General features: G+C 38.6%; 1 protein-coding gene across 1 annotated transcript; it reads right to left on the bottom strand.

Moving 5' to 3' along the window:
• Nucleotides 1-17,610: 17,610 nt before the first annotated feature.
• LOC142596579 (growth hormone receptor-like) lies at nucleotides 17,611-22,648 on the bottom strand. Its single transcript, XM_075725760.1, has 4 exons — nucleotides 22,498-22,648; nucleotides 20,242-20,332; nucleotides 18,835-18,904; nucleotides 17,611-18,573 (listed from the first exon to the last, which is right to left on the bottom strand). The coding sequence occupies exons 1-4, from the start codon at nucleotides 22,646-22,648 to the stop codon at nucleotides 17,611-17,613; spliced, it is 1,275 nt and encodes a 424-aa protein (XP_075581875.1).
• Between the last annotated feature and the right edge of the window lie 1,030 nt (nucleotides 22,649-23,678).

Below are 23,678 nucleotides of genomic sequence, written 5' to 3'. Positions count from 1 at the left end.
CTTTGTTTATAACAGTGCTGAATTGGATAAATCTGTATTGATTAGTAAGGTAATATACCACTGAAACTTGTATAACTTCTCTGTAGCTTAGCATTCCTTAACTTTGATTAACTGAGTTGAAGTAAAAATATAGTTCAAAGGATTCCTGGATGAAGAAGAGAATATTCCTTTTTTTTTTTTTGAATAGTTGGAAAATTATACTGCTTTGCCCACTGTAAAGATGACTGAAAATCTTGCTTTACAAATCAGGGGGTTTTTTTTGTTTGTTTGGGGGTTTTTTGTTGGCTTTTTTTTTTTTTTTTTAGGGAGTTAATCTTATTTAGTTCATCACATAACTTTGGAGAAGGACGTCTTTTGCAGGAATGACTTATGGACTATATTCATTTAAATCTCTCTTTCAGCACATAAATCAGCCTAAAGATTCCTAGCCTTCTATTAGCAGACCACAAAACTTCAGAAAAAGTAAAGAAGATTGGGCATTTAAAATAAGAATAATTTAAATTACTTCATATTTGAGATTTAGCTTATTTAGCAGTGGTGTTATCCCATGTTTCTGTTTTCATAGATGGACTTCAGGTAAGACAATTGCATGCAAGAGGAAAGCCTGCTGAGTATTTTGTTAGTAGCTATTTAAACAGGAAAAGTTTGGTGTGTACAGAAATTATAGTTTATTTTAAAAGATGCAGTGAACACAGTGTATAGGATAGGGGTTTGAAAAATGATAACAAGCCAGTTGTTATTGGATGGATCTGTGGGTTTCCAGATAGAGTATCAAACTCCCTGGAAATCTCTGTTAAACTCAGCAATCTATAAAGGGAGGAAGACTGCAGCACTGGGGAACTTTGCTATATGACACTATCTACAATGAAATGTTTTAATAAAGGAAATTTAAAAGAAGAAGAAATTACTTTTCTACATTAAATGAGGATTTTCTGCTGCAATTGATACAGAATATAAGATTTATACATTCTGTATCAAAAGGTTCGGTCTGCGGCTTTAACTCTCAGTGAAGAGAAAAATGCTGACTTGTTTAGAGACTCTTTGAAATAGTATCTCTTTGTTGTAAGACTAACAAACCTTGAACAAGTTCTTTAAGTCACAGCCTGAAACCGGCAGACACCAAGGTCAGAGGAACTAAGAACATCATCACCCAAGATAAGCGCAGAAAAACCAGTTGAAACTAGCACATATTGCAACAGGCTGTGACAAGCTGCTCAGTGACCCAACTCATGATCGTATATGGAAGAAAGGATCCGGAGTTCATGGAAAGGACACTGAGAGACCCCTCTGCAACAACCACTAGGGACCCCCAAGGACCACCGACTCAAATCACTGAGCATGCACAGCTGGGAAAAGAATATGTAAATAAATTCCGGGACCTCATTATCATAAGACTGCCCTTTCCAGGAAATATGATGAATATGCATATCTTTGTTCTACATAAACTGTATGCTTTTGGTTGTGTGGTATGCACGTTAGGTGGAAGTATCCCCCGTGCATCTGGCACCGTAAATAAAGAATGCCTGCTTTCTAAAACTCCAAGATGAGTCTTAGAGAGTTTCCGTAAGCTGTAATTTTCAGTATCACAATGTTTTAGTTCTTCAAGGCTGTTGAAAATATCAGTGATGAAGACACACTTCCAGGGCCTAAATGTTTAATTTCTTATCATTTAATTAAATTTATTAAATTCTTTCCTATCTTAAAACATCTCCCTTTTGTAAATCCATTTGGATAGCTTACAGAAGCTGGCTAAATACTGATTTTAAGGTTGTTTCAAATTTAAGTTTTACATACAGTGAGTATTATAAATTGATAAAAAGTATATGAAGGTATGAAAACTAACAGTAAGTACTTAAAATAATAAGCTTACAATAATTGAATTGCATACCTAAAGGTAGTAAAAATGAACATGAAGAAAAAGTCCATTATGGGCTATGAGAAATGGTGCTTTCCTAAAATGTCCTTTGTCATTAGTTTTCATGTGTCTGTCCTCCTATCGCATGAATGGCTGTTACTGCTAAAATATTTATTCTTCAGAGTAGGAACTTTTCAGCTGTCAGTGGAGGAGATCTAGCCTCTATCAAATACTTGTCTGACCTTCCCTCTGAAAATGTGGTCATTTCACATTCAGTCAAGCTATTGACTTCAGAAAATCTCAGTTTGTACATGCTCCCTAGAGACTTTTTACAAGTGGCTACTAAATTGTCAAGACTCAAATCAACACTCCCAAAACAGAACAAGACTTCTCCTATTGTATGTTCAAAGAGGTAACTGCTGCTCTGTAATTAGAGCTGATGTCAGACTCTAAACCATGGTGTTTCCTTCTGCTGGTGATTAATGACGCTTAATGAAGAAAAAGGCAGAGACTGGGAAAAACATTGTGGAAGAAACTGAGGCACAAATGGGAGGGGCAGGTCACAACAGAGCTAGGTTCTACCGGGGGAGAGATTCTAGAACTATGAGCCAAGCAGCAACCAATGGTGAAGAGAAATGGCAGCTGCCAGGAGAAAAAGGATAGTACAGAATCATAGAATATCTCAAGTTGGAAGGGACCCATAAGGATCATCGAGTCCAACTCCCTGCTCTTCGCAGGGCTTCCTAAAACTAAAGCATATGACTAACAGCATTGTCCAGACGCTCCTTGAACTCTGACAGGCTTAGTGCTGTGACCACTTCCCTGGGGAGCCTGTTCCAGTGACTGACCACCCTCTCAGTGAAGAACCTTTTCCTAATTTCCAATCTGAACTTCCCCTGATGCAGCTTCATTCCATTTCCACGTGTCCTATCGCTGGTCACCAGAGAGAGGACATCAGCACCTCCCCCTCCACTGCCCCCCTTGAGGAAGTTGTAGACTGTGATGAGGTCACCCCTCAGCCTTCTCTTCTCCAAGCTGAACAAAGCAAGTGACCTCAGCTGCTCCTCATAAGCCTTGCCCTTGAGACCTTTCACCATCTTGGTTGCCCTCCTCTGGACACACTCTAATAGTTTGATGTCCTTCTTATATTGAGGTGCCCAAAACTGCACACAGTACTCAAGGTGGGGCCGCACCAGTGCAGTGTAGAGTGGGACAATCACCTCCCTCGACCAGCTAGCGATGCTGTGCTCGATGCACCCCAGGACATGGTTGGCCCTTTTGGCTGCCAGGGCACACTGTTGACTCACATTCAACTTGCCATCAACCCAAACCCCCAGATCTCTTTCCATGGGGCTGCTCTCCAGCCTCTTGTCCCCCAATTTGTATGTATAACCAGGATTACGGCATCCCAGGTGGAGAATCCGGCACTTGCTCTTGTTAAATTTCATATGGTTGGTGATTGCCCAGCTCTCTAGTCTATCCAGATCTCTCTGTAAGCCCTCTCTACCCTCGAGGGAGTCCACAGCTCCTCCTAGTTTAGTATCGTTGGCAAACTTAATGTACATTCGACTCCTGTGTCCAGCTCATTTATAAAAACATTAAAGAGCACTGGCCCTAAAATTGAGCCGTGGGGAACCCCACTGGGTGACTGGCCGCCAGCCTGATGTAACCCCACTGACTATAACTCTTTGAGCCCGACCTGTCAGCCAATTGTTCACCCAATGTAGTGATATGTGATACCACAATTTAGTAGTGGTAAGATGACAGACACACAGTGCAATGAAATGAGGTGGATAAACAGGAAATCCAGGGTAGGATAAAGTCAGGATATAAGAAAACAGGCTTTAGGAATACTGCGAGTCCAATAACTCAAGTCAAACTTTTTAGTTCTATCATATCCAAATTATGAATGCTCATAATCATAATTTGTCTTGAATACATGTGTAGTCATCCAGTTTCTCCCCAGGATGAGAAGGTGAAGAGAATGGTGAGTGATAAAGATAGTGATCTGGGGATAAAATACTACCGTTCTCTTCTTAGTTATAGAAAGTCAAAATTTTATTATGAGACAAGATGCTGTATGAAAATGAAGGATTTGTCACCACTGAGCAGCAGATTCTATCCCTACCTCTCTCAAAGAGTTAGTTTGTGGTACTGTTAAGCCACTTATGCCAATGGTGACCAGCCTTTCACACTTGCAGGCCACATTCCATATCAGGAGACAGTTTTAGCATGCTGTTGTGTCAAGAGAGGCTTTGGAAGGTACTCAATTTATCGTTATAAGTCCGGTCGCGTTCAGCGCACTGAACTATCACGATTACAGATGCACAAATAATGTAGGCACCTTTGGTCTAGTCATGCTGCATGAACTACCACGGCCACACTTAAAGTGTCTGGTCGCGTTCAATGAGAACTATCACAGCTAGACCAATAAATCAAAGCAATTTATTAAAGCAACAGACACACAGGTTCTTTGGATTACTGGTGATAAATTCACTGACTGCAAGGCACATGCAAATACCAAAGCTTTGGATAATACAGATGCATCAAAAGACATAAAAGTGACTCTATAGAGGTTTCTAAGTTTCCCGGGGAGGCACTTGGTATAACCAAGTGTTAGATTCTTACCCAAAGGCGTCCCGATGGGGGGAAAGAGAGGCTCAGCCCGTCGACTGATCCCAGAGGTCAGAGTGGTACACGATGGTATCTTCCCTAACATCTCCTCTCTCTTAGGCCAATTTATAGTATTTTTACACATTAGGTGGAGCTTGAGGGACTCTAGTCATACATACTTTTGTTACGATTGGTGTAAAACTTTCTCGCTTCGTTTTAAAGGTACAGGCTCAGAAAAATTCAGAGCGCAGGCTCAGTGAGGGGGGGTCTTACCTTGGAGGCGGGTAGGTTTTGGGATGGGAGTGTGTTCTAGTATTATAATGATATTATAATGAGTAGAGTTTACTAAAGGACAGCATTTTTGTCAACATCATGATAGTTTGCTGACGCAGGGTATCACTTATGCAGCTTATCAGGGCCATGGTGCCCCTTCGAGTTCCCTTATCACAGGGCTTGGCCGTGATGTCTCCACACCACTCCACCCCCTGGGCAGCTCCTCTCAGAATCGGCACACCAGGCTCCCCTGGGTTGCGACATCCAAGATTACAGGCTTAGGAACTTCCTGTGGGATAGATTCCTTGCATCCAGCTGCATTCCATCCAGAAAGCTTTTTCAATGCTGTGCCTTTCTTGTAATCGTAAATCTAAGTCTGATGTCTAAGTCACCTCCAGCAATCACTCCACACATGCCATTGTCCGTATTCTATGCCACAAGGCATACTGCAAACCAATGTCCATATGCAATATACCACAACTCTGCATGCACATTAAAACCAGATGAAAGTGTTCTTGACCATGTGTTCCTCATTATATGGATACCCACCTTGACATCTGAGCTTCCAGGTAGTGAAAATGTGTAACTACAAATCAATGAAAAGAAGCATGCTGAACCTATGAAATGGTTAAGGTACATCAACAAATTAGACCTCTTATGTTTCAAAGTGGACACCTATAATTGAAGGATATTTTTGATGTTGATACTTCAGTATAATCCACATCTGTAAAACTGAAATAATTCCCATGGCATGACAGAATGCAAAGACTTCAAAATTTGTAACAGGAAAGACTTCAAAGATCCATCCCCTCTAAACATGCTTTCCTGTATTTTATATTTTTTTTATAAACATTTCTCAAATATTTTATAATCATCTTGATTAAATATTAGCCTAAGTCTTACTGGCTATACAAAGAATTCAGATTATTATTACATGATTACTGCTTAATTTTAGCTTTTAGTTTGATGATAGACTAAAACCCATTTTAACAAGCAATATGAACAGTTTCATAAAACTATTACATTTTTGTTTCTAGCCAGCAAATAAGGCTGTTATTGTTTTTTGGGCAATAATGGAAGTTTTCCATATCAACATTCCAACAATTTGATGTAATTAATGAAATTTAGGCTTACTTCTTTCCTGACAGCATTATTGCCAAGATTCTTTTTAACAAGATCCACTCATCACAGTCTCTCACCCCCTTTTTAGTGCATATTAACATTCATCTTGTGGCTCAACATAAACTTGGAAAAATTCAGAATATGCTACTACATTCCTATTATCTAATTTTAAACAAAATAACTATGTGTGTGTGTACGTATACACATGCAGCTTGTTACCAGTTTACATATTTATATTCCATAATTTTATTTTTTAAATTCTATTTTTAATATTTGAACACCATATGGACTTCCTGTAATATAACATTTGGTTTTCATTAAATACTATTTTTATCCCTTATGTTCCTTGTAACCTTATCAGTAAAGTTACAAAACATTCAAAGACTGGGAAGACTGGGGACACTAAAACTGATGTTGCTTACTGTTAAAACCTTTCTCTCTATTTCCAGAGTACCACTGCATTTCTGAAGTGGCTTTTAATTTGTGCAACAGATAAAGTATGCTAAATAACAGTCATTCATCTCATAAGACCAAAGCTCTGTTGAAAATTGTAGATCTTATAATTAAAGACTACATCACAAATAATGGAGTCAGGGAGATGAATTAAGATCCCAGCTCCAAGGTTCAGTTTTCCACTCAATCTTTTTGACCTTTAATCTATTCTTCAATCAAGTCCGCTTTTCATGCAGCCAAGTGTGTTAGCCAGCTACATTCCCCCGTTCCATGCTTCCAAAAAACCAGTAGAGAGAGCACAAACAGCACAGAAACATTGCCTGCTCTCAGTTCATGTGCTGGACCAAAAGCATTTGTGGAAAAAATCCTATTAAAAATCTGAAGCGCTAGGTTAGCATGACCATTTGTACTGACTAGTTCTACTACCAATTATCTCCCATTTGAAAATGTATGGAAATAAACTCAAATGCTTGTAATTCATGCACAAATTGGAAATACATCTATGCATTTGAGTAAACAACAGGACAGCAGCTAGCCTTACAATGAATCACAGCTATTTAAGTGCAAGCCACTTTTTTGTCCAGTCCCAAGAATATTTCCTTATCTTTCTTATCTTTAAAGGATGTATCTTGACAAATTCCTTATGTAATTATAGCTGTGACAGGAAAATATTACTGGGAACGCACAAGTTCTGCATGCCTACATTAGGGAAGAAAAAGCAAAACGTTGCTAAATGGCTGCAGCTTTGTGGATCACTGGCATGCCATCTGTTATGGATTCTGTGTGGTTTCTTCTCTGTAAAGAACACTCCCTACAGGCAGAAAGACTGAACAGCCTAAGCGGTCTTTTTCCATGTTTAATATCTATAATTTATAGAATCATAGAATCATAGAATTGTTTAGGTTGGAAAAGACCTTTAAGATCATCCAGTCCAACCATTAACCTAAACTACCAAGTCCACACTAAACCAAATAAGGGTAGAGTTGTAATTTCACATTTCCTGGCTTGGTGGCTGGATTATTTATAATGCAAGTAAAAACTAGGAATCATTAAGGTTGGAAAGGATCTCTGAGATCATCAGTCCAACCATCAACCCAACACCACCATGCCCACTAAACCATGTCCCCAAGTGCCACGTCTACCCGTTTTTTGAACACTTCCAGGGATGGTGACTCCACCACCTCTCTGGGCAGCCTGTTCCAATGCTTGACTACCCTTTCCGTGAAGAAATTTTTCCTAAAATCCAATCTAAACCTCCCCTGACGCAGTTTGAGCCCATTTCCTCTCGTCCTATCGCTAACTACATGGGAGAAGAGACCAACACCCACCTCACTACAACCTCCTTTCAGGTAGTTGTAGAGAGCAATAAGGTCTCCCCTCGGCCTTCTCTTCTCCAGACTAAACAACCCCAGTGCCCTCAGCCGCTCCTCAGAAGGCCTGTGCTCCAGACCCTTCACCAGCGTCGTTGCCCTTCTCTGGACACGCTCCAGCACCTCAATGTCTTTCTTGTATTGAGGGGCCCAACACTGGACACAGTATTCCAGGTGCGGCCTCACCAGTGCCAAGTACAGGGGGACAATCACCTCCCTGCTCCTGCTGGCCACACTATTCCTGATACAAGCCAGGATGCTGTTGGCCTTCTTGGCCACCTGGGCACACTGCTGGCTCATGTTCAGCCGGCTGTCAACCAACACCCCCAGGTCCTTTTCAGCCAGGCAGCTTTCCAGCCACTCTTCCCCAAGCCTGTAGCGCTGCATGGGGTTGTTGTGACCCAAGTGCAGGACCCGGCACTTGCCCTTGTTAAACCTCATACAGTTGGCCTCGGCCCATCGTTCCAGCCTGTCCAGGTCCCTCTGCAGGGCCATCCTACCCTCCAGCAGATCGACACTCACGCCCAGCTTGGTGTCATCTGCAAACTTAGTGAGGGTGCACTCAATCCCGTCATCCAGATCGTTGATAAAGATGTTAAACAAGGCTGGCCCCAAAACAGAGCCCTGGGGAACACCGCTCGTGACCGGCCACCAACTGGACTTAACTCCATTTACAACTACTCTCTGGGCTCGGCCACCCAACCAGTTTTTTACCCAGCGAAGACTACGCCCGTCCAAGCCATGAGCTGCCAGCTTCCCAAGGAGAATATTATGGGAGACTGTGTCAAAGGCTTTGCTAAAGTCCAGGTAGATGACATCCACAGCCTTTCCATCATCTACCAGGCGGGTCACCAGGTCATAGAAGGAGATCAGGTTGGTCAAGCAGGACCTGCCTTTCATGAACCCATGCTGGCTGGGCCTGATCCCCTGGTTGACCTGCACTTGCCTGTTGAGTTCACTCAATATGAACCGCTCCATAATCTTTCCCGGCACCGAGGTCAGGCTGACAGGCCTGTAGTTCCCCGGGTCCTCCTTCCGGCCCTTCTTGTAGATGGGCGTCACATTGGCAGGCCTCCAGTCATCAGGGACCTCCCCTGTTAACCAGGACTGCTGAGAGATGATGGAAAGTGGCTTGGTGAGCTCCTCTGCCAGCTCCCTCAGTACTCTCGGGTGGATCCCATCCGGCCCCATAGACTTGTGAGCATCCAGGTGGCATAGCAGGTCGTTAACTGCTTCCTCCTGGACTATGAGGGCTCCATTCTGCTCCCTGTCCCTGTCTTCCAGCTCAGGGGGCTGAGTACCCTGGGGATGACTGGTCTGGCTATTAAACACAGAGGCAAAGAAGGCATTAAGTACCTCAGCCTTTTCCTTGTCCTCGGTGACAATGTTCCCCCCCACATCCAGCAAAGGATGGAGATTCTCCTTGGCTCTCTCTGTTAATGTACTTGTAAAAACATTTTTTTAAAAAAAAAAATAAAAAATTAAAAAAAAAAAGTTTTTTGTAAATACAATTTATTGCAGTTTCTTCCATCTGCATTTATAATTGAAGTTATTGGCTCTTTTTAATAGGGTAATTACATCAACCAGTTTTTTCTTTTAACATCTTCAAAACACTAAGTCAACAAATATGCAATGCTCAAGATACTATGAAAATGTTGCATTCAATATGCCTGTCCCACCTTGGTTACTTGGAAGCATTATCTACTACTACACAGCAATTCCTACAAGAAATATTTAAAGCAAGTTAAGTAATTATTGGCAAAAAATTTAAAATAAAATACTAATTCATTCAAACTAGAACTACCTTAAGTGTTCCATAGACAATAATGTGATCGCTTTCTATGGTAGATTTTCGTTCAGTATTTAGTCACCGTAGAAAACGTTTAGGAGTAGAAAACGAGAATGCCAGATTTGTGTCTGTGTTAAGTGGATCTGCAATGATTTACACTAAACAAAAACTGTGTCCCGAATCTCACCTTTGTTTAGCAAGACAAAACAAAGCTCATTTATGGTCTTTCAGAACATGTATACACTTTCCCAGGTGCTCAACTTTTTCTACCTTATCTTTAGTTAAAGTTTTTCTTTCTCCCCTTTCCCTTGAGTTTTATAAGTTTTCTTTCTTCCTTTGCATTTCCTTCACAAATCCCACTCTTCTTTTACCTTAAACAGTTTGTCCTGGTTTCGGCTGGGACAGAGTTAATTTTCTTCCTAGTAGCTGGCATAGTGCTGTGGTTTGGATTTAGGATGAGAATAATGTTGATAACACTCTGATGGTTTAGTTGTTGCTAAGTACTGCTTATGCTAGTCAAGGACTTTTCAGCTTCCCATGCTCTGCCAGGTGCACAAGAAACTGGGAGGGGGCACAGCCAGAATAGTTGATCCAAACTGCCCAAAGGGCTATTCCATACCATATGATGTCATGCTCAGTATAGAAACTGGGGGGGGTTGGCTGGGGAGCAGCGATCGCTGCTCGGGAACTGTCTGGGTATTGGTCAGTGGGTGGTGAGCAATTGCATTGTGCATCACTTGCTTTGTATATTATTATTATTATCATTATTGTATTGTTACTATTATCATTACTATCTTACTTTATTTCAATTATTAAACTGTTCTTATCTCAACCCAGGAGTGTTTCTCACTCTTACTCCTCCGATTCTCTCCCCCATCCCATCGGGGTAGGGGGAGTGAGCAAGCGGCTGCGTGGTGCTTAGTTGCTGGCTGGGGCTAAACCACGACAAGTGGTTATTGAAAAAATGTCTGACATCCACCAAGTAGGGAGGTCCTTTGTGGCAGAAATCAGCAGATAGCTGGGTAATGCTGTATTAATACAGTGCAACCTACAGAGAGTTTCTAACACAAATGGAAAACACAATGCCTCTTTTTGCCATTATGAGCGTCCCTGTAAGAGAAACTTCTCTGTGCCAAAGACCTATGACATGGCAGTCCCAGCCATGTTTCCTGTTCTGTTTCTCACAAACAGCATAGTCTGTGTGCATTTAAAATGTCATAGTTAGGCATGGGCTTGAGTAAGTTTTTACCGATCTTCATGTTATTATTACATTTTGATGTTCTTTAATACCCTTCCCTATAACTCCAGCCATATCAGACGAATGTGTCAGCTGCAGTTAAAATACCAACAGTAACAGCATTTACCAGAATTAAGATTTGCAAGATTCAACTCAGTTTACAAAATTATTGTTTTCCTCTTATGTTGAAGAGCACATAGAAGGAAGAGTATAGGTTTTAACCTGCTCTAGACTACTAGTGTTAACTGCTAGTGTTAACACTCATCACTGTTTAACACACTACAGTATCAGGCTGCAGAGTAGCTTAGTAAGATGGGGGGAATAAATTATACTATCATGCATCCTGGGCATCAACATACTGTTTGCTATGTTGTATTCCTCTTGCTGAGAGGACTTATTTTTTTCTGTTTTAGGAGATGAAAGATCTCTGTCAGGAGTGATTTTTGTTACAGAAGCACCCATTACTGTTGTGTTCTCCAAAATGTTCTATATTTGGCCAAAGAATGAAAACATACAAATATACACAAACACATGTTTATTAAGTAGGTTAATATACTAGAACACATTTAAATATAGATATTTAAAAGTATAAATAAATATATATGAGTGTGTAGGCACATATATCTGTTAAAACAATATCTGTAACCAGTAAAATAACCTCAGTAAAAATAGTTGATTGCATGTTACCATCACTCGTGCATGTTTGTTACCCAAGTCTTGAGGTAGGAGGTTTTTGGAAAAAAAAAAAGAATAATTTTGTGACCTTATCCTCATAATTGGAGCTATCAAACAACATAAAAGGCCACTTAGTTTCAGCATGTGCTTGAGATGTTATTTTGTTTGGAAACAGAACAGAAATGTTCTTCCACAAAGTATTTTTTTCCTGTGTACTTTTGTCTTTTTGCTTCGCAAAAGATGACCTAATCCTTCCTTTATAGCTTCAGTAATTGAAAAAATAATGGCTTAGCATTAGTGTTTACAGTATGTATCAAAAATACAAGTTTCATTATTTGTGACGGAACATTGGTAGGCAGTATATTTTTGATGTTGCTTATATGAATTCCATATTCTTGTAATCTCAACAGGTGTGTTCTGTGAAGCAGGATGAACTAAAAAAAAGGAAGGTAAACACTAGGTAAATTGGAAATGAAATCTCCTAAAATGTGTATCATTCTGTGACTCTGTAAAAACCTGGATTTTGTAATCTCCAGAAGGAGTCATTAGGGTCAGATGTAAAAATCACACAGTCTTCTGTGTTAGCTGTACCACATGCTCAACTTAAAATGGCTTTGGTTTGCCTTCTGAAATAACTTTCTAAGTGACCATGGATGGAAAACCAGCTCACTGTATCATGCTGTCTACAAGTCTTTGGAATAGCCTGTGTTCATCTGCAGCATAACTTTTATTAAAATATTTAGCCATATGGTGCTGAAGGTAGACAGCATGTTCCAGCACTTTGTTGCATAGACAGACTGGTACGTGCTGTTTCTAAGAGGAAAAAAGCCCCTCATATGTCATTAGAGCCTAAGAGACCTTTGCAGTCATTTAGCTTGTCAGAACAATAGTTTTGCTTTAAAAGTCTCAACCATCACCCAAGCAGGAGTGAAAACATTAATTTGTCGCACAGCTTGTTTGCTCTTTGTCTGACACAGATGCTCATTTATGTTGACTCTGTTTAAATTCTCTCAAGCATATACAGACATACCTATGCCCAAAGAGAAAGCACATACCTAGACTAAATAATTTAACTGCATTAATGCAAAAGTTTAATCTATGCTACAGGGAAGAAAGTGTTTATCTGCACACAGGCAGATTCAGATATTCTTATGCCCTGAGTGTAACTTAAATGTAGTTCTTCAGTAGTCAAGGATTCTTCATTAGAGTGTATCAATATCATCCACTTTGAGTCAGTTTCTGGGAGAACATAATTATGCAAAAATATATTGTTGATTTTGAAGATTTGCTTCTGTAAAACTTGAAGTCACTAGAATAATTACTTCTCAAAAGATTTTCACTTTATGAATTACCATTTACTATTCATACTGCAACCATGTCAGCATTCCAACCATGCCAAAGCTCTGTCCTGCAAGCCACTGTGCAAGCCTACAAAAACAGTCTTTGCTTGGAAGCATTTAACAGATAGATATTCTATCCAGTTTAAATAGGATATGAAAAAGAAGACTGATGAACCTTAGGGATGAAGAGCAAAAGAGAAAGAAGGACGAAGTCAAGAGAAGTAATTGCATTGCTTCCAGTGGCTTCCTAAGTAACCTAGTCTTTGCTTTCTCATTTACATCAGATTGATCTTTCTGTTGACACACTGATGGGTCAAACTGATATAATTTTAAGCACACTTATAACAATTATACTCTTATAATTTATTTGTAATTCTGGATCTCTTGTACTTTTAAAGTAATGCTAAACTTCTCCTGACCTAGTTTTCTTATACTCCTAAAAAAATCAGGGTGGTAGTGAGTTTATGAACCACACAAATTTGTATGTATGTGTCAGATTGGCAAGGAGCATATTTTCTTAAATACATCTAATACACCATAAGAACATATTGCTTTGTTAGGGACCACATTTTCCAGAGATTATCAAATCTTGTCTAATTGATCCTATCCGAAGGAGTCCATTTGGACAGTATTTTGTTTATTTTCATTTGTTTCTTAATTTTCCCTCCATTGACTATTAGCCCTTCTTCTATAGAAGATAAACAGCTGGGGGTAGTCTTGTGAGAAAGGAATGCTTGTGTCTAAAGCACTGTTTACTACACTATGGAAGTAGGAAGACAACTTGTAAAGACACATATGCTTCTATTTTCTTGCATTTCTGTTTGTGACAGTGCTCAACTATCAGTGCCAGGCTAAAAGCATGCATTTTGCTTCTAAATAGTCATTTAATACATTCCTCAAGGAAGTAAATTCAGAAGGCTGTTATAATTGATTGATTGGTGATTGGTAGAAATCAACTAATTAATACTAATCACATTCCAAAAAGGAAGTGACACAATTTTGCCGTTATTTACACTATAAAAGCAACAGACTTTGTGTCCCTGGAGCTTTTCATAAAATAGGTCATTCTTTGGCTAGTCTGTTCTTGTAGTCTGACTACTACTACAAATTGTATGAACGAAACTTAAGCAAAATTTTGCATTTTTAAATACTGTAGGTTTCCAAATCTAATTGCAGTTAACACAGGTCCTTGCCCAGAGTTGCACATTCTTCTATCAGTAGTTTGGCTCAGGAAATTTCACTTAGAAGTTTTCATGGCATTTCAAGGCACTAGCAAATCTTCCCGATTCCATAAAAAAAAAACACGCCATGACAAAGAAAGAATTCTAACACATAGGTAAAAACTTAGCATAAGGAATCCTACACAGCTAGGCCACAGATGGAGGACAGGGTGCTCATAACAATCTTTGCATTTGCTGACTCCTTCTGGCAGCTGCTCCACTGAGCCTGGTTCTGTAACACCACTGTTACTGTTTCTCTTCTCTTCCACCTGTTTCTGAATGTCACCTACTCTCTCTAATAGCCCTGATTAGAGAAGGTGAGGAAATGCTTGCTCAATACAGTTATGCCAGAGTGTTTAAGTAATATACAAATCATGGAAATGGATTTGGGCTACATCTTGCTTCTGTTTGACCTGAGGGCATGGTTTCTATGGCAGTTAAAGCACTGACTGTGTGTGCAAATAATGATTAGTCAGAAAGCAGAATTTGTACTGTAAAATTAGATTTAAATGGAGGGAGTTCCAACAGAGAAATATATCCAGAGGTATCTCCCCAAAGTCTAGCTTATAGAAGAGATAGAAGAAGAGAGAGGAGAGGCAGTAGTACATTACTAAGTTACACACTGGGAGACGTTCAAGATACAGCATTTTTCATAGAGACAGAGTATCTGACATTTCTGACATTTCAGAGTTCATATACTGCTAGGTTTTAACTATCACAACAAGTAACTATCGAGGTTTGTCAGAATATCTGATTTGTGGATTCAATTGCAGGTGTAAATCTTGAACTAGTGCAGCTTATTTATTTGCAACCACAGGCTGTTCCAGCCAAAGGTGAACTGGTCTGCTAAATTAGTAACACATGTCTTGGCCGGTTCTGGGTACAGCATGTCCTATCTCCATCTATAAATTTAAGTCTGTGCTTCTATTTTTAACTATATACATATCAATCAGTGAAAACACTGATCCCAGTAGGCATTGCTTCTATTCTAAGGAAAGATGCATTCTACTTTATTCAATGAGAAATACTTGGTTTCTCCTGATAAAGTCTCTATTTCCCATAAAAATTTAATTAGCTGCAATAAAACACATTGTGTCAGGGCAGATCAAAGACAATACATTTATTAAACTTCGAGAAAAACAAAAAAAACACTGACATAAGGAAAGTTAAATAGAAACTGAAAGACACATCTTCTGACTGGTGTATAATGGCTTGTGTGACCAGTAAAGTACCAAAATGATATTCCGAGTTTGATTAAGGTATTTAACTATTTTTGGCAATAAAAACAGAGTAAGAAACTTCTTCTGAACACACACATAGGCATTACTTGCATTAGTGTCTATCATCTATGAAATTTTATATGAAACTAAATAATGTAGCTGTTAGAAAAACATAGCAGCAAATTAGCAGAATATCTAATGCAGATTTACCATAAAGTACGTGCTAAACTTAAAAATCCCACCCAGTAGTTGGGCCTGGTCCTGTAGCCCTTGATCACAAAGAGAGCATCAGTGAGTTCAGTGGGAGACATCATGAGCAAGACCTGCATTCACTGCACTTAGAATCATAGAATACTTTGGGTTGGAAGGGACCTTGAGAGGTCATCTAGCCCAACCCCCCTGCAGTGAGCAGGGATTGAACCCGTGACCTTGGCGTTATTAGCACCACGCTCTAACCAACTGAGCTAAAGGGTTCTTCTTCATACATTTCTGTTCAGGTCAGAGAAAGGAAATTAATTTACTTTCTAAGAAGAACCCTGCTGTGATGGCACTATGACCTAGGAAGATAACTTCTGAAGCAATAACAGTTCATTGCAAAGCTCTGTCAAGTTCTTAATATATGTAAGAACAAAGAGCTTTCCCACCAAGTTTTGGTTTTCTCTCCTTCTGAAAGTCTGCCTAACACAGTCAGAGGAGATGCTGTTAGGCTGCTGTCCTGGTTTCGGCTGGAATAGAGTTAATTTTCCTCCTAGTAGCAGGCATAGTGCTGTGTTTTGGATTTAGTAGGAGAAGAATGCTGATAACACACTGATGGTTTAGTTGTTGCTGAGTACTGCTTACACTAGTCAAGGACTTTTCAGCTTCCCATGCTCTGCCAGGTGCACAAGAAACTGGGAGGGGGCACAGCCAGGACAGCTGACCCAAACTGCCCAAAGGGCTATTCCATACCATATGGCGTCATGCTCAGTATAGAAACTGGGGGGGGTTGGCCGGGGGGGGGGGGGCAGCGATCGCTGCTCAGGGATTGGCTGGGCATTGGTCGGCGGGTGGTGAGCAATTGCATCACTTGGTTTTCCTGGGTTTTGTCCCTCTTCTTGTTGTTTTCCTTTTCACAATTTTTATTATTATTATTATTATTTTATTTCAATTATTAAACTCTTCTTATCTCAACCCATGAGTTTTCTTACTTTTACCCTTCCAATTCTCTCCCCCATCCCACTGGGGGGGAGGGTGAGTGAGCGGCTGCGTGGTGCTTAGTTGCCGGCTGGGGTTAAACCATGACAGCTGCAAAAATGATAAACACTTTTGAACAATACTGTATTCGATTCCCTTGTTTCACTTAAGTCTTTTAATCCTGTTATAGCTTTAAAAATGAACTGCTGGCCAAATCCTGAAGTCTTTATTTTATTTTTTTTAATCAAGACTTTATATGGTGCAAACTAATAACTGTAGTGATACCTTTGGCTGTAGGAGGGCTTCAGAAGTTGGTCAAATGGTGAAAAGATAATGCTGCTAAGTCACCAGAGTTTGTTCATGTGTTTTCAAAAATTTTCAATGAAAGTGTATTTGCACACTGTTTAATACTGTGGCCAACAAAATCTTGCTTATAAAATAGTATATTATTAGCATTAACCAGAATCTGATGAAAAACAGAATTATTTGCCCAAATATTTTTTATATTTTAAAATTTTCTACAAAACTTCAATTTAATGTATATTTCTATATTAGTTACCATAAGAAAGGAATAGAATCAGTTACTGTAAGTTTCTACAATATTTGAAAATTTCTATACAGGTTTCTTTGGAGGTATAAAATGGCTCTGTAAAAATTTATTTTGTCTTTTTGCTGCAAACGAAAGTTTTATACAACAGAAAACTCCTTTTTTAAGATTGCAGCAATTACATTCCTTAGATGGGTCATCATAATTAACCTACAGTGTGTAGTGTAATAGAAAACATTTATGTTTTTATGACTAAAATATTAAAATATATTTTATTAATTTATATAAATAAAAATAGATGTGTTTGTTATTGAAACTGCTTTTGTTTTTTCACCTATATGTTCAGTTCCCAGTTATTGATATAAAGATCTCTGCCAACAGCACGATTTTTACTAAATTCTTAGACTTTAAACCACCTGTTTTTTAGCTTTGTCAAAAAGCATAATTTACTGTACATTAAACATAGTAATTTCAATGTTTAGTATCACAAAAATCAACACCCACAAGAACAAGACAGTCGCTGCTAGTAAAACAGTCTCAAGACAAATTCGTAGATAATATTTACAGAACACAATAGGAATATTTTGATGAATATTTTATGTTTAATCATTTCAGAAAAAAATAAGAGCCATGAGAAACTTTTAGACTTCATTTTGGTTTCAGCGTACAAGCCCGAGCTGACTCTCTGCTGTGAAATACTGCACACACCTAGTCAAAGAAGAGCTACAGCATGATTTTGTTCAGCTGGTCTGTGCTCACATAGCCACAAAACATGTTAAATTCCTTGTCTGGCACAGGCAGTGCGGTTGCATTGAGCACAAGGCCTTGTGGAGAGTGAACGATATGAATAGACGTATAGTCTGGGACAGGCATCTCTGAACTTGGGGTTTCTGCTGTTGAAGCTCCAAGATTGACACCGGTAGTGGTAAGGCTCTCTGTGGTGAAGTAAGCGTCCTCATTACAGCTTTGCTCCTGGACATGCAGCTCATCCTCTTCATGAGAAGTCACAGCAATACATTTTTTCACATCCGCCTCACAGAAGTAGGCATTGTCCATGGTGAAGTTTTGTTCTGTGCAGCCTTCACACTGTGCTCTCCCCACTTTGGATTTCTGTCCTGATGAAAGTACAACACTGCCTGCTGGAGTAATATCACTCACTTGCGCGTAAAAGTCTGTATTTGTCAATGAATTCTGGTTACTTAGCTGGGTATGGACCGATGGACTAGCTGAGTCAATGCTGTCTGCAAAAGGTGGCAACAACTGGCTAGTTTTGGACTGAGTATTAGTATGCGGCTTTTGGGTGTCTGTGCTGGCAAGAGTTGGAAGTGACTCACCGTTATCTTTCCTATCAAGGCACAAGAGATCCTCTTCTTTTTCAGTTACCTTTTTGAACTGATCAATATCAGAGGTGGCATCACATGTGTCGCTTGCACTGAAGTCTGTCTCTGGAATATCTGGTTCACAACAACTGGCCCGTCCAGAATCATCATCCTTCGTTCCTAAGCAACTCTGTGATTTCAGATGATCTTCACTCAGGAGCCTGTTGGTATCCAAGACTCTGTTCTTTTCTTCGGGGTCTTCTATGTCCAACTCAATAAACTCAACCCACAAGTCATCATTGTATAGATGTGTCTTGTAGCTGTCATGGCTGGCTAAGATGGAGTTCACTTCATCCAGTTTTCCTTTCTGCAAAGCAAGAAAAAAATCATGTTATAAAGGAAAGAATAAAAATGCTTGTGCTTTTTATGGTGTTAACTTAAGAAAAGGTAACTGTAACTGATGTAATAATTGCAAAGTATTGGGGTTTTTTTATTTTATGAAAACTAATTCTGTGGCAACTCCCCCATGTCGTAATATTTTCCTACAAAATTGTTCTGCCTGGGACAACAATTGTAACCTGCTACTACTACAATGATTCCCACTGTAGATTTTAGAGCACAATATTACCTTCAAGAGATCTGGGTCAATCCCTTTAATCTTTGGAACTGGCACAGGAGGAAAAATCAGCATTTTTAACCTGGAAAAAATAAATGATGGCTTTTAATTGACAGTGGTCCTTTATGAGGAGTTTAGAAAGAAGAGATATTTACATTGCATTTATACTTATTTACTTCAAAACTGAAATGTTTGAAGATTCAATTTCAAATAGTGCTAAGGAAAAGAATGATTGTTTTCTCTCATTCCAAATAAAAAACAAGTTTTCTGCAGCCTTCCTTGTTGAAATCACATACATTTATGTGGGAATCAATTTTGGACTCTGGTCTTTGATAATTTAATGCTCTATAGAAAGAGAGTAAATTCCTAGAGCACTGTTAATAGTTTCCCTTTTTACATAATTTTCAAAGGAACCTGATACAATTTTTTTTTCAGGGACAAAGTAGTCTTGCATAAGCCAAATAAATTTAAATAGGGGAACAGAAAAAAAGGAGTTGGTGAAAAGAGTGAATTACTTTAGAACTAATAAATAAAACAGAAACACAACTTCAAAAATTTAGGCTATTATTTTGCCATCTCTATGACACTTCTGTTTTCTGAATTATTAATATAACAAGTAATATATAATAACAACAGGGTTTTACCCTTGTAGAGAAAGAACTAGTAACTTGCTTATGCATGTACATACTGTGGAAATAGATATTATTCTAATTCTTCATAAAGTGAATTTCTAATTCTTTGAGAAAAAACCCACAACCAAACAACAAAAAAGAAAACCCAAATAGAAAGATGATTTTTCCATTAATAATAAACCAGCAATAGCAGGTCATGCCTATCTCCTCCATTTTACCTCCCTGCTTCTTTTGCAAACAGATAAACTGTACTTCCCAAAAGGAAAATTCAGCATTCTCTTTATACTGGGTTACTTGCCTATTTTAGAAAGTAAGCTGTGGGAATGGTAGATCCAAATCCAAATATTAGTTTTGCTGCATTGTTAGTGACCTTGGTGAGGTCCAGGGAGGATCAGAGTGGTCTTAAGTGTTAGAGAGAAATTTAGGCAACTTCTGCTTAACTATGGCAGGCCCAAATTCCCCAGCTGTTTTTGTTTTTGGCAGACCCTCAAAGTTCTGCCCAGCAAGTCTTAATGAGAGCCAGAAATCCAGTAATTTTCCACCTAATCCCTGGAGGGGCGGTGTTAACTGTGCACTGGCTGGTCTCTCAGAGTACTATTTTAAGATATTCACTTACAGTTGAATCCACAAATCAGCTATTCTGACAGGATTGGGCACTGCTTCTAACGAAACAGACAAAGGATTTTACCACTCACTGCCTGGAGAAATCATTCAGGAGGGAGAACACTGAAGCACTCTATTTTTTAACCCACAAGTACATAAAATCTGACAACTAAAAACTCTCTACCTTGGTTGTTTGGACAACAGGATTAAGATCACTGTTACAGCCAGCCCACATGCTCCAAAAATAACAATTAAGAACCATGGAAACTCAATTTCTGAAACAACAGAAAAAAAACATGTTAGCAGGAATCTGCATCTCTGTTGCATCTTTAATTTCAGCCTTCTCTTCTGCTGCCTGAGTATTCCAAAGTCATAAAAACTGATAGGAGAATTTTTGGTTACTTAAATGTGAAAGTTCTGTGTAAAGCAGAAATAAAAATACCCTTTTGGTCTCAACAGTTTCCATATTGCATTTGTGACTCCACTGAGACTCCTTGCAAAGACAGACTGAGTTTTTTAATATAAACAAGATCTTAGTACAGACAATATATGTAGCAAAACAAGCCATGAGGAACATTCTGCCTGCTTGGAACATGCTACCAGTAGTCCTGATGGCATATAATGCTGCAGACCATGTTACTGCTTGTTAGCCCAAGCTGAGAGAACATTATTAATAGCATGCTAAATCATAGACAAACTAGTCTTCTCTCACAGAAACTAAAATATGGTGGTGTCAAAAAGCATAATACTACTCTTTCTAAAGGCAGAACGTTAATTATGTTGTGAACTGCCAATTGCAAAAAAAAAAAAGAAAAAGAAAAAATATTTCTCCCTTTTATTTACCTTGCAGGTGGCTAGAAAGAGAGAATTTAGGTAATTGAGAAATATAATTTGGTAGGAACGAATAACAATGCTGATAAATGAAATGTTTTATCTTTTAAATACTGGCAATTCCATCATACTTAAGCTGATACTGTAGAATACAAAGTATAGAGAAATTTATTCTGGCTGTAGCCTTAGATTCTTCTCATTTGTTCCCAATTTTAAGTTTTCCATACAAACTTCACTCATTTTTTTTGGGCTAAGAAATCCTGGACAGGAAACTTTAGAATTCTATACATGAACATAATATACAGCCTTTTGGACAAAAAAAAAAAAAAAAAATCAGGCATCAGTTTTAGTTCTCTGCTCTCAGCTTAGATTTTGACTGGACATGTTTTCAGGCATGAGTATTTAAAGTCCTATTTGGATATGTCTATGTTAGGTCCCTAATTTAATGGAGAATCAGTAACTCCTTGTCATGTCAGTGAGACCTGTGAATGTCCAGCTGCTTCAAACAGTTAAAATATTACATTTGAATTTAAATACTTAACTTTTAACATGGAAAATTTCAATTTTAATTCTGTGTTCCTAAGGGTAAAATACAAACCAAGAAAGAATAAATTTTGCCAGACCATCTTATGGTTTCTCAATTTTCCTTTGCAAATTTCCAACTTATGTCCCAATTCAGCAATGTAGTACATGGTGGAGAACTGATCCATCAAATCAGATCACTGCTGCTGTGTGAGATGTATAGATATGGATCAACTTGCAGAATCTGGGTTGTAGTGACTGAAGAAAACTGTACTTGTATGATGGCCTTAGATTTTCATAGTATTTTAATTTTGTTCATATAAAATCTTGACAACTTAATGCAGTTCATATGAAAACCTTGAAAAAATAATGCCACGTGGACAGAACATTAGCTGTTCATATAAATTAGGAATGAAAACTAGTAATACAAAGAGTTAAAATTAAGTGAAGCAGCTTGTTAAAATAACTTGCTAAGAGCTCATATTTTGAAGAGTTAATTTAGTAGCTCAGTCCTGAGAATGCTTTAGGAAAAGGCACTGTCTCATTCTTTTAATAGAAAAAACTGTGGTGCTCAATGGCTGTTTCTTCTTCTGTCTTTAATAGCACTTTAAAAACAAGTACAAGACAGAAGCAGGAATCAGAAAAACAATGTCCTTGATAGTATCAGGCAGATCAGAAAAGCACATCATTCCGGTAAGAAACGTAGCCAGAAGTATAACACTTTAATAGAAGTGACAATTCTTCACTACTGGAGTGCTCAGTTTACACAATGAAGTATGAGATTTAACTGTATTTTAGGCTCTATAGGATATGCAACAGCAGTTATTATTTCTGATTCTTAAAGCTATCTGTATTTTTGCTCTCTGATGAGCTGGGAAAGTCTTGCTGAGTTTACTTCTGAACTTGTATGTGGAATTTGTACACTCTCAATCTCACCAAATGATTTTCATGTAGTAGGCTGAATTATCAATCCATTCAAGCATACAACATCAAAGGTAAGGAGAACCCCCCCCCCAAAACCCAACACCCAAAAGACAAGAAGACAGCAATGGTTATAAACCCACTTTGCTGCACTTTGCTTATTTACCTTCAGCACAATGAACAAATTCAATGCCTGTTTGAGAAAAAGATACATAAAGGATTTCAGTGAACTCCCCAAATTTTTCGGAGGTACGTTGTCTTGATCGGACTCGTATCTCATAATCTCTTCCCATCTTCAGAGAGTACAGTGGAACCATTGTTGAGAGCCTGGGTTCTAACTGTAAAGACAGAAGGACTGTGATTTATTTGTTTGAGTTGTACTGGCAATTTTACACCACTTCTTGATTTCAGAAATAAACATTTGAAGGCCTTTTTACTACTTGGAACTGTAAGGATACCATGAGAAGAGTTCAGAGAAAATTCACACCATTTACTTTCGACTTACTAGCCATCAGGCTTTGCTGTGATTCAGGGGACCAAAAGCAGAGAATCCAAGCTCTTTGTAAATACAGTCAGTGAAGAAAGGCAGCTGCTCCCAGTTGCATGCCATAAGTAGGTGGTGTGAATATGTCCCACTGATCTTATCAAGTTGTAAATCCTTTTTACTGTTATAACACATTACTGACTTCACAATGCCAAAAACCTTGTTGAAATAACATGGGAGTTTTAAAACTAGTACAATCTCCACTACAGAATTAATTTTAAGAAGAAAAATGATTTAAAGGCCGCCTAACCTGCATTGCATCTTACAAATGTATTTATTTGGGGAAGACTGCATAGCTCCCAAAATCTTCAGCTATATATAAAATGGAGACTTTGGGAGAGCTGGCATCAGATTGTCGGTGTTGAGACTTCTATATTAAGTATTAACTGCAACATATTTAGATACTGCTGCACATGAAACTATGTAGGAAGTCACATTGGAAGTCTTAATATGTGAAATCTGTCTTCTCTTCCTCCTCTAAGAATATGTATTTTTCCCTTCCCTTCCCTTCCCTTTCCCTTTCCCTTTCTCCAACAGCCCAACACAAGTATATGAAAATAAGGAAAATGCACAAAATATAAATGCATGTGGCAGATATATATTCTACTTTTACTTTAGAATCAAGTATGATACTGGCAAAACTCATCATGGGCTAAGAACTAAAACACCTGGAAAACAACAGCCATTGGGGATTTGAAAGACGCTTGAATAATACAATCCTATAATCACTGTAGCTGCATAATCTAAACTTGAGAACATTCTGTTGGTAGCTACGATATGCAGAGTTCTCATGATCCCTGGTG

Source organism: Pelecanus crispus, chromosome W (genome assembly GCF_030463565.1).
Source record: "Pelecanus crispus isolate bPelCri1 chromosome W, bPelCri1.pri, whole genome shotgun sequence".
In the NCBI taxonomy this organism is placed as follows: Eukaryota; Metazoa; Chordata; class Aves; order Pelecaniformes; family Pelecanidae; genus Pelecanus; species Pelecanus crispus.
The sequence above is the reverse complement of the archived record's forward strand: the minus strand, read 5'-3'. Positions and strand labels throughout refer to the sequence as shown.

Bases quoted from the DNA above. Each gene is read 5' to 3' on its own strand.
- LOC142596579 (XM_075725760.1), bottom strand. From the start codon at position 22,648: ATGGTTCCACTGTACTCTCTGAAGATGGGAAGAGATTATGAGATACGA. The intron at 18,905-20,241 runs GTAGAGAGTTTT...TATTTTTTCCAG, and splicing joins CTGTTGTCCAAACAACCAAG to GTTAAAAATGCTGATTTTTC. The intron at 18,574-18,834 runs GTAATATTGTGC...CTTGCTTTGCAG, and splicing joins TTGACCCAGATCTCTTGAAG to AAAGGAAAACTGGATGAAGT.